The 17,228-nt window shown below is 44.6% G+C and overlaps 1 protein-coding gene across 1 annotated transcript in view; it reads right to left on the bottom strand.

Annotated features, from left to right (window-relative positions):
- Positions 1-9,243: 9,243 nt before the first annotated feature.
- The window catches only part of LOC109889819 (suppressor of cytokine signaling 5), a 49,360-nt gene continuing 41,375 nt past the window's right edge, over positions 9,244-17,228 (bottom strand). Inside the window, exon 2 of the mRNA XM_020481554.2 lies at positions 9,244-15,301. Within this exon, the coding sequence (XP_020337143.1) occupies positions 13,596-15,284 (1,689 nt within the window). The 5' untranslated portion in view covers positions 15,285-15,301 and the 3' untranslated portion in view covers positions 9,244-13,595. The remainder of the gene's footprint in view (positions 15,302-17,228) is intronic.

The raw sequence follows: 17,228 nt of genomic DNA, 5'->3' as shown, positions 1-17,228 counted from the left end.
TAAAGCGTTAGACCTCTCACTAAAGGCATCAGTCATACTAATTTACTAGAGAACCACTTTTTGTAAGAATGTCTCACCCCATGTTCAAGAATGGCCTTTTTCTCTTTATTCAGATTGCAACTGCTCACGTTCGGTTATTTGAAAACAAAATCATCCCCAAAATATCGTTATTTTTTTAAACAAGCCATAGAAAGTTGGTTGCAATTTCAGTTTAATCCACCTGAAAAGACAGAACAAATAATACAACAAATATTGTGGTTAAACTCAAATATACTAATTGATCAACAACAAAAATATATATATATTTTATAACATTTAGAAAATATATCATCTTTGTAAATTATATCCTAAATAGGACTGGTGGAGTTGTCACACATGCAGCTAACACAGACATATGGAAATGTCTGCTCTAACCAAAATTACAACCAACTAATTGCAGCATTACCACAAAAATGGAAGAGGCAAGTGAAAGGTGGAAAATGTAAGGAACTTTTCTGTCGACCCTACATTAAAGACCAAAATTGGTAGCTTGGTTTTGGTCACAGGTCCAGGAATGGCTGAAGAATTGCAACATTTACCTAGAACTAACGCTGCAGATAGCAATACTGGGTGATTTGAAAAGTCAATCCACCAATAATATAATTATTTTAGCAAAAATGTTTGTCTTTAATTTACTTTTGTGAAGCATCACAGCACAGTTAAAAAATATATGGCAAATAGAAATTCAATATGGATGGTGTTAAATCAAATTTTATTTGTCACATACACATGGTTAGCAGATGTTAATGCGAGTGTAGCGAAATGCTTGTGCTTCTAGTTCCGACAATGCAGTAATAACCAACAAGTAATCTAGCTAACAATTCCAACACTACTACCTTATAGACACAAGTGTAAGGGGATAAATAATATGTACATAAAGATATATGAATGAGTGATGGTACAGAGCGGCATAGGCAAGATACAGTAGATGGTATTGAGTGCAGAATATACATATGAGATGAGTATGAGTATGTAAACAAAGTGGCACAGTTAAAGTGGCTAGTGATACATGTATTACATAAAGATGCAGTAGATGATAGAGTACAGTATATACGTATACATATGAGATTAATAATGTAGGGTATGTAAACATTATATTAGGTAGCATTGTTTAAAGTGGCTAGTGATATATTTGACATCATTTCCCATCAATTCCCATTATTAAAGTGGCTGGAGTTGAGTCAGTGTGTTGGCAGCAGCCACTCAATGTTAGTGGTGGCTGTTTAACAGTCTGATGGCCTTGAGATAGAAGCTGTTTTTCAGTCTCTCGGTCCCAGCTTTGATGCACCTGTACTGACCTCGCCTTCTGGATGATAGCGGGGTGAACAGGCAGTGGCTCGGGTGGTTGTTGTCCTTGATGATCTTTATGGCCTTCCTGTGACATCGGGTGGTGTAGGTGTCCTGGAGGGCAGGTAGTTTGCCCCCGGTGATGCATTGTGCAGACCTCACTACCCTCTGGAGAGCCTTACAGTTGTGGGCGGAGCAGTTGCCGTACCAGGCGGTGATACAGCCCGACAGGATGCTCTCGATTGTGCATCTGTAGAAGTTTGTGAGTGCTTTTGGTGACAAGCCGAATTTCTTCAGCCTCCTGAGGTTGAAGAAGCGCTGCTGCGCCTTCTTCACGATGCTGTCTGTGTGGGTGGACCAATTCAGTTTGTCTGTGATGTGTACGCCGAGGAACTTAAAACTTACTACCCTCTCCACTACTGTTCCATCGATGTGGATAGGGGGGTGTTCCCTCTGCTGTTTCCTGAAGTCCATAATCATCTCCTTAGTTTTGTTGACGTTGAGTGTGAGGTTATTTTCCTGACACCACACTCCGAGGGCCCTCACCTCCTCCCTGTAGGCCGTCTCGTCGTTGTTGGTAATCAAGCCTACCACTGTTGTGTCGTCCGCAAACTTGATGATTGAGTTGGAGGCGTGCGTGGCCACGCAGTCGTGGGTGAACATGGAGTACAGGAGAGGGCTCAGAAAGCACCCTTGTGGGGCCCCAGTGTTGAGGATCAGCGGGGTGGAGATGTTGTTGCCTACCCTCACCACCTGGGGGCGGTGGAAGTCCAGTACCCAGTTGCACAGGCCTGGGTCGAGACCCAGGGTCTCGAGCTTGATGACGAGCTTGGAGGGCACTATGGTGTTAAATGCCGAGCTGTAGTTGATGAACATCATTCTCACATAGGTATTCCTCTTGTCCAGATGGGTTAGGGCAGTGTGGTTGAGATTGCATCGTCTGTGGACCTATTTGGGCATTAAGCAAATTGGAGTGGGTCTAGGGTGTCAGGTAGGGTGGAGGTGATATGGTCCTTGACTAGTCTCTCAAAGCACTTCATGATGACGGAAGTGAGTGCTACGGGGCGGTAGTCGTTTAGCTCAGTTACCTTACCTTTCTTGGGAACAGGAACAATGGTGGCCCTCTTGAAGCATGTGGGAACAACAGACTGGGATAGGGATTGATTGAATATGTCCGTAAACACACCAGCCAGCTGGTCTGCGCATGCTCTGAGGGCGCGGCTGGGGATGCCGTCTGGGCCTGCAGCCCTGCGAGGGTTAACACGTTTAAATTTTTTCCTCACGTCAGCTGCAGTGAAGGAGAGTCCGCATGTTTTGGTTGCAGGCCGTGTCAGTGGCACTGTATTGTCCTCAAAGCGGGCAAAAAAGTTATTTAGTCTGCCTGGGAGCAAGACATCCTGGTCCGTGACGGGGCTGGTCTTCTTTTTGTATTCCGTGATTGACTGTAGACCCTGCCACATACCTCTTGTGTCTGAGCCGTTGAATTGAGATTCTACTATACTGACGGTTAGCTTGTTTGATTGCCTTGCGGAGAAAATAGTTACACTGTTTGTATTCAGCGTATTCGTCAATGTTGTTGTCTGACGCAATACGAAACATATCCCAGTCCACGTGATGGAAGCAGTCTTGGAGTGTGGAATCAGATTGGTCGGACCAGCGTTGAACAGGCCTCAGCGCGGCGGGAGCTTCTTGTTTTAGTTTCTGTCTGTAGGCAGGGATCAACAAAATGGAGTCGTGGTCAGCTTTTCCGAAAGGAGAGCGGGGCAGGGCCTTATATGCGGGGTAGATAGATGGGAGAGAGATAGATGGGAGGGAGGGAGGGGTTGAATGGAGCTGAAGGGTGGGACTAATAACAAGATAACCAATGTAAAACATACGGGGTCTGTAAAATGTATATAGGTTCAGAACATTTATGAAATAAAACCGTTACAAATATATATCAAATAGAAATCAAACTGGATGAACATCAGAAATAGAGGAAGGCCAGCACTAAAAACAAAATATAACTACTGTAAAATAGATTGTGTCTTTAAAATGTGTGTAGTATGTGTCATGACGTTGCCCTCTTTGGGTACAGCGAGCACCATCCCCCTCTCTCTGTCTCCTACACTCGGCTGCTGCGACCTCAGGTCGTAAATTCCTGGAGGAGATTATCTCCTCATGGCCACAGTATAGAGAGAGAGAGAGAGAGAGAGTTTCATAGAGAGAACAAAGGAATTTCTTACACCTCAACAGAACTGGAGAACCGAACAACATTTATGATCTGGAGAAGGTATAAAAGATCGGTGAAGAATCCAGCTATGAACTGGTCCGTTTGGTACAATTTTGTGAAACTCATGAGAGACAATATGGCCACATTCCCATAACACTATTTATAAAATAGTCTCAGTAATGAGGCTTACATCTAATTGTTGTATAAAATGAATGAGTGAGGATGGAACTGTTTGTGAAATTGTGTAATGTGATTTTGTACTGTTTAATGAAGGACACTCCAATACCCTAAAAAGTCATTGGCACGCCCCCAGGGGCACAGACAGGACCGGGCATCATGAGACAGCCCTTTTTGATGTTCCGAATAAAACCCCCACCTGGGTTTTCTATCACCAGACCATGTTTCTCACAATTACGAGAGGACAAAGGTTGCAGACCAGCTTACCTCGATAACGAGAGGGCCAAGGTTTGAGACCAGACTGCTGAATCTTTTAACCATCCCACGTGGTTAAACTCTTAGACTATCGATACCGACAACAAGTCTTTGATATTAATTACTAGTCTGCAGCTAGGAATTCGGTATCATTGAACGCGAAGACCGACAACCGCCGAAACGTCTATTCTATATCGACATGAATGAATGTCACTCTGAACTATCCATCTAACCACGACAGAGAGAGAGAGAGCAGACAAAATCTCCAACAGAAACAAACTTTTCAACAGAGATCCCGACGACACTGAGCGTAAATATATATATTGATTGCAATTATTCCCGAATGAGTGAGCGTTCATGTGCAAAGGATTATCATTTCAAATGTTATAATTATCAACTTTGTAGTGTCTCATCTCAGTTGACCCCCACTTCCCTTTTTGTCCACCAAGCCGCGATACCGGTTTATCCCACTAGGGAAACTCCGCTATCATTTCCTTGTAACTATCTATTGTTTGTGTGATGCATTTCTGTGAATTACTTAGTTAGTAGATAAATTATCATAAGACAATTGATGTATGGATGACTCATAGTGAAGACGGGGTTCGTGCAGATAACCAACAATTTACAACGTTTGGAATGAGACTAACGTGAGGTAAAGAATACGTCATTAATCAGAAGACTAAGGGATCAGATATAAAAAATATCTGAAAGTTATATTAAGAAAATTATAACTTTGTAATCTGAATATTTTCCGTGGTGCCCCGACTTCCTAGTTAATTACAGTTACATGATTAATCAGTTTAATTGCGTAATAATAATTACAGAGTTATTTGATAAAGATTAATCTTCAGTTTAATGATGCCAAAGACACAACATATTTATAAGCCGGAAGTAGAAGCCTAAGTGTTATTGTTTATTAGTTTACTCCAATTTTGGGAGTGGTGGTAGGGTTTGCAGGGAATAATAAAGGAAGGTATATTCTAAAAAAAAAGTGTGTATGTGTATATATGTATGTATATATGTATGTTTATATGTATGAATGTTTATATATACACACTACCTTTCAAAAGTTTGGGGTTACTTAGAAATGTCCTTGTTTCTGAAAGAAAAACACATTTTTTGTTGATTAAAATAACATCAAATTGATCAGAAATAGAGTGTAGACATTGTTCATTTTGTAAATGACTATTGTAGCTGGAAACGGCAGATTTTTTTATGGAATAGGTGTACAGAGGCCCATTATCCACAACCATCACTCCTGTGTTCCAATGGCATGTTGTCATGTTGTGTTAGCTAATCCAAGTTGATCATTTTAAAATACTAATTGATCATTATAAAACCCATTTGCAATTATGTTAGCACATCTTAAAACGGTTGTGCTGGTTAAAGAAGCAATAAAACTGGCATTCTTTAGACTAGTTGAGTATCTGGAGCGTCAGCATTTGTGGGTTCGATTACAGGCACAAATTGCCCAGAAACAAAGAATTTATTCTGAAACTCGTCAGTCTATTCTTGTTCTGAGAAATTAAGGTTATTTCATGTGAGAAATTGCCAAGAAACTGAAGATCTCGTACAACGAGTAGTACACAACGCTGTGTACTACTTCCTTCATAGACTGAGCAAGAGGACAAGTACATTAGAGTGTCTAATTTGAGAAACAGACACCTCAAAAGTCCTCAACTGGCAGCTTCATTAAATAGTATCCACAAAACACCACTCTCAACGTCAACAGTGAAGAGGCGACACCGGGATGCTGGTCTTCTAGGTAGAGTTCCTCTGTCCAGTGTCTGTGTTCTTTGCCCAATCTAAATATTTTATTTTTATTGGCCAGTCTGAGATATCGCCTTTTCTTTGGAACTCTGCCTAGAAGGCCAGCATTCCGGAGTTGGCTCTTCACTGTTCACGTTGAGACTGGTGTTTTGCGGGTACAATTTAATGAAGCTGCCAGTTGAGGACTTGTGAGGCATCTGTTTCTCAAATTAGACACTCTAATGTACTTGTCCTCTTGCACAGTCTATGAAGGAAGTAGTACACAGCGTTATCTTGCTCAGTTGTGCACCGGGGCCTCCCACTCTTCTTTCTATTCAGGTTAGTGCCAGTTTGCACTGTTCTGTGAAGGGAGTAGTACACAGCGCCTTTTAAAATGCTAAACTTGGATTAGCTAACACAACGTGCCATTGGAACACAGGAGTGATGGCTGCTGATAATGGGCCTCTGTACGCCTATGTACACATTCCATTAAAAATCTGCCGTTTCCAGCTACAATAGTCATTTACAACATGAACAATGTTATGTTATTTTAAATTGACAAAAAATGTGCTTGTCTTTAAAAAACAAGGACATTTCTAAGTGACCCCAAACTTTTGAATGGTAGTCTACGTATATATATGTATATACAGTTGTAGTCGGAAGTTTACATACTTTACATACATAGGTTGGAATCATTAAAACTAGAGTTTTGGCAAATCGGTTAGAACATCTACTTTGTGCATGACACAAGTCATTTTTCCAACAATTGTTTACAGACAGATTATTTCACTGTATCACAATTCCAGCTGGGAAAATTCCAGAAAATGATGTCATGGCTTTCGAAGCTTCTGATAGGCTAATTGACATAATTTGAGTCAATTGGAGGTATACCTGTGAATGTGTTTCAAGGCCTATATTCAAACTCAGTGTTTCTTTGCTTGACATCATGGGAAAAGCAAAAGAAATCAGCCAAGAAAAAATGGTCTCCAATTGGTTCATCCTTGGGAGAAATTTCAAACCGCCTGAAGGTACCACGTTCATCTGTACAAACAATAGTACGCAAGTATAAACACCATGAGACCACGCAGCCTTATTACCGCTCAGGAAGGAGATGCATTCTATATCCTAGAGATGAACGTACTTTGGTGCTAAAAGTGCATATCATATCTTAACTGACCTAAGACAGGGAAGTTTTACTAGGATTAAATGTCAGGAATTGTGAAAAACTGAGATTAAATGTATTTAGCTGAGGTGCATGTAAACTTCAACTGTATATATGTGGGTATGTGTATTAATATATTTACCCCAAAAATATGGGGGATTGGAAATGATGCAGACAATTACATGGACGGAAGCAACAATCTATCGGCAATATTAAACCAGATCCCCCCCCCTCTACAAAAATACATTTAAAAAAAGACTCATCCTAGAGCTGGCCCCCCGACCAAACTGAGTAATTAGGGGAGAAGGTCCTTGGTCAGGGAGTTGACCAAGAACCTGATGGGCACTCTGACAGAGCTTCCTCTGTGGCGATGGGAGAACCTTCCAGAAGGACAACCATCTCTGCAGCACTCCAACAATCAGGCCTTTATGGTAGAGTGGTCAGACGGAAGCCACTCCTTATTAAAAGGCACGACAGGCCACTTGGACTTTGCCAAAAGGCACCTAAAGGACTCCCAGACCATGAAAAACAAGTTTCTCTGGTCTGATGAAACCAAGATAGAACTCTTTGGCCTGAATGCCAAGTGTCACGTCTGGAGGAAACCTGGCACCAGCTCTTTGGTGAAGCATGGTGGTGGCAGCATCATGCTGTGGGGGTTTTTCAGCGGCAGGGACTGGGAGACTAGTCAGGTCTCTTACGACTGAAAATCTCTGGAGACCTGAAGATAGCTGTGCAACGACACTCCCCATCCAACCTGACAGAGCTTAAGAGGATCTGCAGAGAAGAATGGGAGAAACTCCCCAAATCCAGGTGTGCCAAGCTTGTAGCGTAATACCCAAGACTCGAGGCTGTAATCGCTGCCAAAGGAGTGTCTGAATACTTATGTAAATGTGATAGTTATTTTTATACATTTGCAAAAATGTTTTAAAAAAAACCTTTGTTCTATCATTATGGGGTATGTGTGTAGATTGATGAGGGAATAAAACAATTCAATCAATTTTAGAAAAAGGCTGTAATGTAACATTTTGAAAAAGTCAAGGGGTCTAAATACTTTCTGAATGCACTGTACGAAGCTCGACGGGTCTAGACGCACAAAAGTTGCTTTGTGGTCTGATTGTGTTCAGATCGGTCTGACCACTTCAGGTGGTGGTCAAGGATGCATTGTGTGCGGATTTCTCCTCAGTCTGGACACAATCAGACTACCGAAAGCGCATACAGTGGGCGACGTCATCAGCACTCCTCCCACAAGTCTCCAGAAAACGTGTGTTTTGGAACCGAGGCAACTTTTCGTTGATGGTGCTTCCAACAATAACTGCTTATTCCAGCTCAATAAACTCAAGAGAGATACGTGTGTATATTGTGGAGGCTAACACGAAGACTCGCTACTGATGAGGTGTCTCAGCTCACTGTTAGAATCCTCACCTCATTTCAGTGGTGTCTTGGTCCAGCTCAGGATTCCACAACTTATTGGACATTCCCTGAGTACCTTGGGGTATTTGTGGCTGAAGGCTGAAGCTTTTAAGCGCCTGAGGCGAGTTTACAAGTGAACTTGATGTTGGCATTGGTAGTGTTGGCATTGGTAGTGCAGCATATTTGTTGGGGATCTGCTTGCAGAAAGGTGCTGCTCAGAATCACTGATCTAAAATTCACCTTTACATGCCAAATAACCACTCATTATGTGATCAAGTTGAGCAAATCTGTGTCGCACCTTCCTCAGGCTTATCTTCTCAAACATGCTGAGTGTTGAGAGGGATTGTGAGCTTTATGCATGTTCAGGTATTTATGTATTGAGCTCTGTTGAGATTTTTCAACAGGTTCAAGCTTTTGAGTCAAACCCTGCAAGCCTACATCCTGTGCTTGCTTGTCCCCCTCTCTCCCTCTGGACGAGCTTCAATTATTTATACGTCTCGGCTAGCTAACTTGAAACCGATAACCCACATGCTATTTATACTTCATTTCAAGGAGCAAATACTAAACTCTAGGGTCGTGCTCGTGTCTCCAGTAAGCTACTGGTAGGCCCTGGTGGGAAAGGGAGGATGAGGAGTGGGGAGGCTTGCCCTAGGTGGGCCGAACCAGACAAGAGCAGCAGCCAGGCCTGAGCTGGGAGGAAGGGGTGGGACCAAGGATAGAATGCAGAGAGGTGGGCAATACATACAGTATTAAGTAAGTGGGCTGGCTCCAGATACTCCTACTGATCACAGTGTCCCCAGGTCACTTTTTCAAAAGTTAGGAAACAAACACATTTAGTTATTTTTGTGAATTATCCCTTTCATTTATGGTAGAGAACGATGAAAGGTAAGAAAATGCGGCACAGTGAGAAAGAGAGAAGAATGAGAGATCTGAAATCAAACACGGCCCAATGTAGATTACGCTTAACAGTTTTATTTGGAATATTAAGACAATGAAGCATAAGCCAAGCACCAAGAGTGACAGCTACAAGTGTCGCATCATACGGCTCTTTAAAATGAACAGGTTATAATGGAAAGAAACAACTGTCTGAATGGTGAAGCAGATACACAGAACAACAAAGACACTGAAATGTGAACATTTGCACTCTCCAAATCCTTCCTGACAACAGTAAAAAAACAAAAACATTATAATAATGGAACGGCGATATTCGTCTGACCAGAGTTTTTTTTTAAAGTCTGTGGCAGTGCCTGCGGCCCCAGATATGAAAGGGCTCGTGATTGGTCAGAATGAATAAGGCAGTCTGGGAACACAATGGTGCTGTAGAATGACAACCATTAGTCCCCATCATTGTCAAGTCCTGTTGCCACGGCACCCACATAGCAACCGATGTGCACATACAGCATTAAAGTGACAAGAGGATTGCGACCATTGTTACAGTACACTCCATTGCATATAAGGGAGAAGAATAACGAAAAATAATAATTCTTTAGTCATACATCTTTTCATTTTTTCCCCCTCGTTTGCATATAGCATTTTTACCCAGCTTTCCAAAAAAAATAGGGGAAAGATGAGAATAAAACTTGTATTTTTCCTCTAAGAGCTGAAACCTTGATCCAGGCCAGGGGTCGTGATGTGGTCAAACAGGGTTGGCTGGTGATATGACCTGCCTGTCTCAGATTTATAACAAGTAAGTTGAGAAGAGATCCTGGAACTAGCCTAACATTGGGCCTGCCTGAGAATAGGTGGACAAGAGGCATTGTTCATAGGGGGGGTACCCCTCACAGCAGACTCCACATCCCCTCCACCAGACCCCCTCTATGTGGTCCACACACACACACACACACAAGTCTGCAACTCCACAGAACATAAATCTGTCCTCCAACATTGCTTGTGATGTATGAACACAAATGAAATACTCCACTCACACCCACATCTCCACCTTGAACAAATAAAACACAAACACGCGCACAGACAATTAAAGTGCCATAACTTCAACAAATCCCTAGACCCCCCCTCGCCCCCCATTCCCACAGCAGGAAACCGGGCCTTCAATGGTACATTGTGTGACTAAGGCGCTACTCTCTTTTAATGCTAACTTTAGCCTAGCTCCCAAACAGGGCTGGGGCGGCCGCAGAACGTGGAGGGGAAAGCAGCCACCAGCATAAACAAGAGCCCCTAAGTCCCCTCCACATATCCCAGCAGCATCAGCAGGGTCATGTTGAGGATGTGGTCAGAGAAAGAGAGGGGCACCCATTAGGAAACACAGTGGCCCTTTATGCGCACAGCACAGTAAATGTAGATCCCGGCGAGGTACATTTAGCCAGTGATTAGTGCCAGTAGGCCATCGCCGTAGCATGATAGACAGGTGGCAAAGAGTAGGTGTGTGCGCGCGCGTGGGTAAGAGCCTGTGTGTGTGCGCAGGAGAGTGAATGTTTAACAGCTATCCCATACAAGATGTCAGGGTGATAGACAGACATGGATGTGGATATAGAACATACAAGTGCACATGCAAGTGACTTATATGTCAACCTATTTTTTCCCCCTTCAAACAGTCCTCCACAGCCCTTCATAGAGCATACAAATGGGTGATTTTCACATGCAATCTCCAAGCTTTCTGAAAACAAAGTAAGTTCTGTCTGATTGGGTTTAGGCCACAGAAGAGAGAGGGAGGGAGGGAGGGTTGGATATGAAAAAGAGCATCTAGTTGATTTAACTATCACACACATGCCTCAATTATACCATTGACAATGACACCCTTTCCTGCACTTCTGCCTCCAAACCATAACACATACCTACACATCACATTACCTTTCATTAGTACACTGTGAATGTAGCACAAAAGGGCTTGGCAGAGGCCAGAGCAGTTGCAAGACAGAGGTGTAAGGTGATGGGGGCTCGTCTCTGTTTCTACCTGGCAACATCGCCTGCCCTGTAGGCTTAAAATGTTTGTTCAGTTGAAATAAAATGGTAATTTTAAAGAGCCCTAGAGACATAGTGGCGAGCAATACTACTAAAAACAATGCAGCTTGTGTGCAACACCGTTGAATAACAGAGCTTTGGTCACAGACACTCAGAAATGGTCATGAATAAGCTAATAATATGCATTCATTGCATTTTCATTCATGATCCTCCCCCTCTGGTAACACACACACACACACACACACACACACACACACACACAACGCGTGTTGGGTAGTTAAAATAAACATATTCCCTGCCATTCAGAGAGACTGGATTCAAGTTACCTATCCAACCAGGATAAAAATCACTGATATCACACCGATAATTTGTAAGAATTAAATTTGTATACATTTGCAGATAGTATTTCCATATACAGGTACTCCTCATTTCTTATCTTTTTTTTGTCGCTATAGGTGTGCCGTTCTAAAACATGTCCAGTGTAGAAGCCCTCCAGGACCTGACGCTGCCTTGCCCAACCTATCCAGCCACCTATAAAACCCAATGACTTTTGGAAGTGAAGCCAATAAATGATTCTAGACAGCAGTGGCGGCTGTTGAGAGGAGCTTTTGGAGGACGGGCTCATTGTTATTGCTGGAATGGAATAAATGGAACGGTATCAAACACCTCAAAGATACGGGAACCAAGTCTGACTCCATTAATTCCATTCCAGCCATTACAATGAACCCATCCTCCTATAGCTCCTCCCACCAGCCTCCACAGCTAGACAATGGAGTAGTGTATTCACTTCTAGCTAGCTAGCTAACATTGACAATATTTTCTCGATGAAATAGAAATGTGAAAAATGTAAATATATATATATAAAATATTGAATGTGCACCAATGAACAGAGCTCTTCATCCCCTGCTCCACATCATTCATTTTCCTCCTCCTCATCCTCCATTTAAGGGCTACATGAGTGGGAAGTGCTGCTGGAGTATTCTATGCACCAGGCTCAAGAGTTTAAAGTAGATCAGGAGGCTCTATGAAAGGCACATAGGTTACTCTTTGTTGTATTCGTCTTCCTGATGCAAGCTCTCACAATATGCTGGGTTATTACGGGCATGGCTAGCAGCAGTGACAATGCGCATATCAAACGTAGCTCCTTCGGGTACTAATACTATAAAGCGGGATTGTGGCTGTAATGTGTAAAGCGGAGTCAAGTTAACTGTATAATGTCATTGGTCTGTGGAGGGTGCAGACATGAATTATATGAACCCTGAGCAGCATGGAGGATGCCACAGATAAAGATAAGGGACACCATGAAGGCAGAACACAGGTCCAGAAACAAACCAGACCCTGAGACAATAACCAGTGTGTGTGTCTTCAAAAACTGCACGCACAGTTAAAGTGCCTGTTCTGTAGCCAGTTTGAGCCACCGGCAGACAGGTGTGAGAAAACAACCACCAGGACAAATATCATTATTATTGTTCCATTAGAAGAACCGTACACCTGTGCCAACACAGTGGTGGTGGTAGACAACGATTATGCTTCGAGAAACGACAGTGAGGATATCTAAAAGCCAAGGACTCGCAGTGACCACACACACGGCTGTGTATGCCTCGCCCCCTACAGGTGTACGCTGTAGCAGCACCTTTGGACCTGGCCGCGTTCCACATTGCCTTTGGGGCGAAGAACTACTGGACAGCACCCTTAAACAGCACCTTATTTCAGACATAGGCCTACTCAATGATATTTGATGATGGCTGGGTGTGTGTCTGTACGACACTGTCCACCAAGCGGGCCCTAGCGAACTGCAGTAGGAGTTTTAGTTGCAGCAAACCCCCCCACCCCTCTCTCCAGTAAAGCCACTGTCAACTCCACACCTCAAGCCTCACGATGCCCGCCAGGCATTCTTCTAGTCGCTTGATCAAGCAACAGGAAAAAAAAGGAAGGATAGAAAGTATGAGTGAACTGTACAACATAGCTAGCTAACCATGTGGGCCTAGATAGAGACTGGGGGGAGGGGTGAGGGGGGCCATGCAGGCAGCTCATGCTGTGGGATCAGGCAGACACTTGACAGAATGAAACAGGAGAGAGGGAGACCAAGCATGAAGGCTTATGCTCTCCCTTTCAGAATCTTTTCAATAGTAAAAATGTGCTTGCCAGACAGCATTATACTGAATATAATAGATATGTATTCCATGTGATGTAAGTAGTAATAAGTAAAACAAAGAAATTAGAATGAATCTTGGATAGATCACTTTACCTAACTCCTTCCCTCCAGTTACCCCTCCCTGCCTGACTGAAAAGTGCCATGTTCAGTATTACCTCCTGATTGGCTGGGAGTTTTTCCTGTTTTGACTAAGCCCGCGGCGGCACGCACAGGCCGCCAGAGCCCCGCCACTATTTGATCTTGAGTGGCGGCTCCCTCTCCAGCCAGCGCACACGCACTTTCTGTTTGTAGTGATACTCCTTGAGGAAGTCCTGCAGGGCCGGGGGCAGTGGCAGGCCGCCGATGCCGTCGTATGTGGTCCGGGGGCAGATGGCGGCGCGTGCCAGGTGCTGCAAGCCGAAAGGGAAGGCCCGGTGGAGTGGCGCCGTGAGCAGCGGCTCAAAGAACATGCAGGCGCTGGGGTCCTTGTAGTGCTCCAGTAGGCCTGTGACGGTGGATGAGTGGAACACGCAGGGGTCGTGGGCATCGAAGCTGAAGTTGTGGTTCCACTGCTCGATGCGGGCATGCAGCGAGCGGTTGTAGCGGCGAAAGCTGACTGAGAACAGGTAGTCCTCCTGGGCCGAGTCTCGTAGCAGGAAGGTGCCCTCGGGCCGTCCATCCAGCAGCGCCTCCGCCTCGTAGCGGTCCATCACGCCCCAGTAGCAGGGCAGTGCAGTGATCTGCAGCAGGTCCGGTACCAGGCAATGGATGTAGTCAATCTGCGTGTGCACCTTCCATGGCCCAGGCTGGTTCCGGCTCAGATTGCCATCCCCGGATGCGTGCCGCTGCTTGGGCCTCAGGGCCTGCAGGCATAGGGTAGTTGAGTCCTCCTCCGAGTCACAGTCAGCCAACTGGGCTGTAGCACCCCCGAGCACCTGCACCGATACCCCCACTCCTGAGCAGCAGGCCGCGGTGCCCCGGGCCTCCCCAGAGGCCTCTGCAATGCCGGGGGCCATCTTTGGTCCCAGTTTGTACAAAGAGGAGCCCTGCGCCAAGGCCTCCAGGGTGTGAATCTGGGCGTTGGGTGGGGGGTCCACTCCCTCTTCAATGCTGAGCCTGCGGCGTTCGCGCAGACGCTCCTCCTCGTCCTCGGGGGAGGGGTGGGCGGTGTCGAAGGCGTCAAGCAGAGCCGTGGAGGAATGCGGGCTGACGGGCGCCGTGTGCTGCTTGATCAGGTGCCACTTGTTGGCCAAGTCCGAGCCCTGGGGGAAGGGACAGGTCTCCAGCATCAGCTCTGTCAGGTGGATCTTGCGCTTCGAGATGGTGGGGGTCTTGGAAGAGCGCGAGCGACGGCGGGGGGGCAGGGGGAGACACAGGCCCATTGTATCGCTAAGCCGCTGGCGCAGGGAACGGGCGCTCAGACTGCGCCCCCCGACCCCTGAGTCCCCCATTTCCTGGATAGAGCTGACCCCGTAGCGACGGTCCCTCCGGCCAGCGGCCCCGCGCGCGCGCCCTGACCACCTGTCTGTATCCATGGAGCTCTGAGTCTTAGTGGAACATGAGTGTTTTTTCTTGCCCCCCCAAGGTGCATGGCGTGAGTACGAGTCTCTCCGGGCCACAGGGACTCCTCCACGACCCCCCCTCGCATCCTCACTGTCTTTGCTGTCTATGGTGATCTCCACTATCTGGGGGATGTCCGACACACAGTTGTGACGTCGTCCCCCAGTAACCATGGGGAGCGGCAAGAGGCTTCGGGGCAGGCTAGAGGCCCGAGAAGCCTGGGCCTCGCCTGAATTGCCTCCCCGTCCCAGGTCCACCACACAGTGCATACCGTCCACCTCCACCACGCTGTTCTCTGTACTGGGTCCCGCACTGTCGGTGTGGAAGAGGGTCTGGCATCGGCTCCTCAGGTTGCTCCACATCTTGCCCACTTTCTCCATGGATAGGAGACCAAGACCTGCCAGATAGATGGATACATCAGATTAGACCAGTTGTAGGGTACAGGAATCTCACAATCCATGGCCTACATTACTATACAATTGCAGAATTTAACATAACATTTTTGTTAGGCCTAAACAATAGCTAGGTTTCCACCCAATTGGCGACAGATTTCCATGCGAATATTCTAGAATACGCATTGAGAAAATATGCACATTTTCATACCAGTGATATGTTTTCACCAAATGGACATGTTGCAGATAAGAATCAGTGCGTGATGACGTAGTGCACACGTTTTTATTTTATTTTTTTGCTTAAGTTTCCATGTACAAAAACAAAGTTCAATCTGTTTCCATCGCATTTTCAACTCTAATAATAGTTTTGTCACAAAAACGGTTGCATTAAATAGCAAATGATCCTACTCTGCTCTTGGTACCTGCGCTCTAGCCAACAGCTCACAGATACAGTGCGGGTAGGCTGTGTGGGTTGTCCAGTTTACATGAGATTATTATGGATAATGGATAAGGCCCTGGATATTTATTGGAAAGCAGCATCAAGCTCATCAATGTGCACTTTCACCACCCTGTGAAGTTCATCATAACTTATTTCATATGTAGCCTAATAAAGTGCATGCTTTCCCGAGTCGTAGTGGGAGGTCCAAACACCATATCACCACATGACTCCAAATTTACTTCGATACGATGGTTATTCTATCAATATTTGAGCATAAAGGCGTTTCTACCTCAATTTCCCACATAATTAATTTTAGACACAAAAAGATCCCACCATGTCGAACAAACAAACTGTCAGTATTTAAAAAATTACACTGAAACTTCATGTTTCTGTCACAGCTGTCGTGAGAATGTTTTATACTATATGAACAAGACGTTTATTCTTTCAGACTTATGGATGCCACCCGTTAGACAAAATACGTAAAGGTTCCGTATTTCACTGAAAGAATAAACGTCTTGTTTTCGAGATGATAGTTTCCGGATTCAGCCATATTAATGAAATAAGGCTCATATTTCGGTGTGTTATTATGTTATAACTAAGTCTATGATTTGATAGAGCAGTCTGACTGAGCGATGGTAGGCAGCAGCAGGCTTGTAAGCATTCATTCAAACAGCACTTTCGTGCGTTTGCCAGCCAATCAAAACTCGAGATTAGACTGGTGTAACCGATGTGAAATGGCTAGCTAGTTAGCGGGGTGCGCTAATAGCGTTTCAAACGTCACTCGCTCTGAGACTTGGAGTGGTTGTTCACCTTGCTCTGTATGGGTAACGCTGCTTCGAATGGTGGCTGTTGTCGTTGTGTTGCTAGTTCGAGCCCAGGGAGGAGCGAGGAGAGGGATGGAAGCTATACTGTTACACTGGCAATACTAAAGTGCCTATAAGAACATCCAATAGTCAAAGGTTAATGAAATACAAATGGTATACCTGGGAATACTGAAGACTAATGTTAAAAGGAACCACCAGCTTTCATATGTTCTCATGTTCTGAGCAAGGAACTTAAAATGTTAGCTTTCTTACATGGCACACTTTTTCACATTTACTTTCTTCTCCAACACTTTGTTTTTGCATTATTTAAACCAAATTGAACATGTTTCATTATTTATTTGAGGCTAAATTGATTTTATTGATGTATTACATTAAGTTAAAATAAGTGTTCATTCATTATTGTTGTAATTGTCATTATTACAAATAATTAAAAATATATATATAAAAAAAGAATCGGCCGATTAATAGGTGTTGTCTTTCTTTGCCGTTGAAAAATCATAAATCGGTCGACCTCTACTACAGAGGGTAGTGCGTACGGCCCAGTACATCACCGGGGCCAAGCTTCCTGCCATCCAGGACCTCTATACCAGGCGGTGTCAGAGGAAGGCCCTAAAAATTGTCAAAGACTCCAGCCACCCTAGTCATAGACTGTTCTCTCTGCTACCGCAC

Source organism: Oncorhynchus kisutch, linkage group LG4 (assembly GCF_002021735.2).
Source record: "Oncorhynchus kisutch isolate 150728-3 linkage group LG4, Okis_V2, whole genome shotgun sequence".
NCBI classification, from domain to species: Eukaryota; Metazoa; Chordata; class Actinopteri; order Salmoniformes; family Salmonidae; genus Oncorhynchus; species Oncorhynchus kisutch.
Note: the sequence above shows the minus strand (reverse complement) of the source record. Positions and strands in the feature narration are given on the sequence as shown.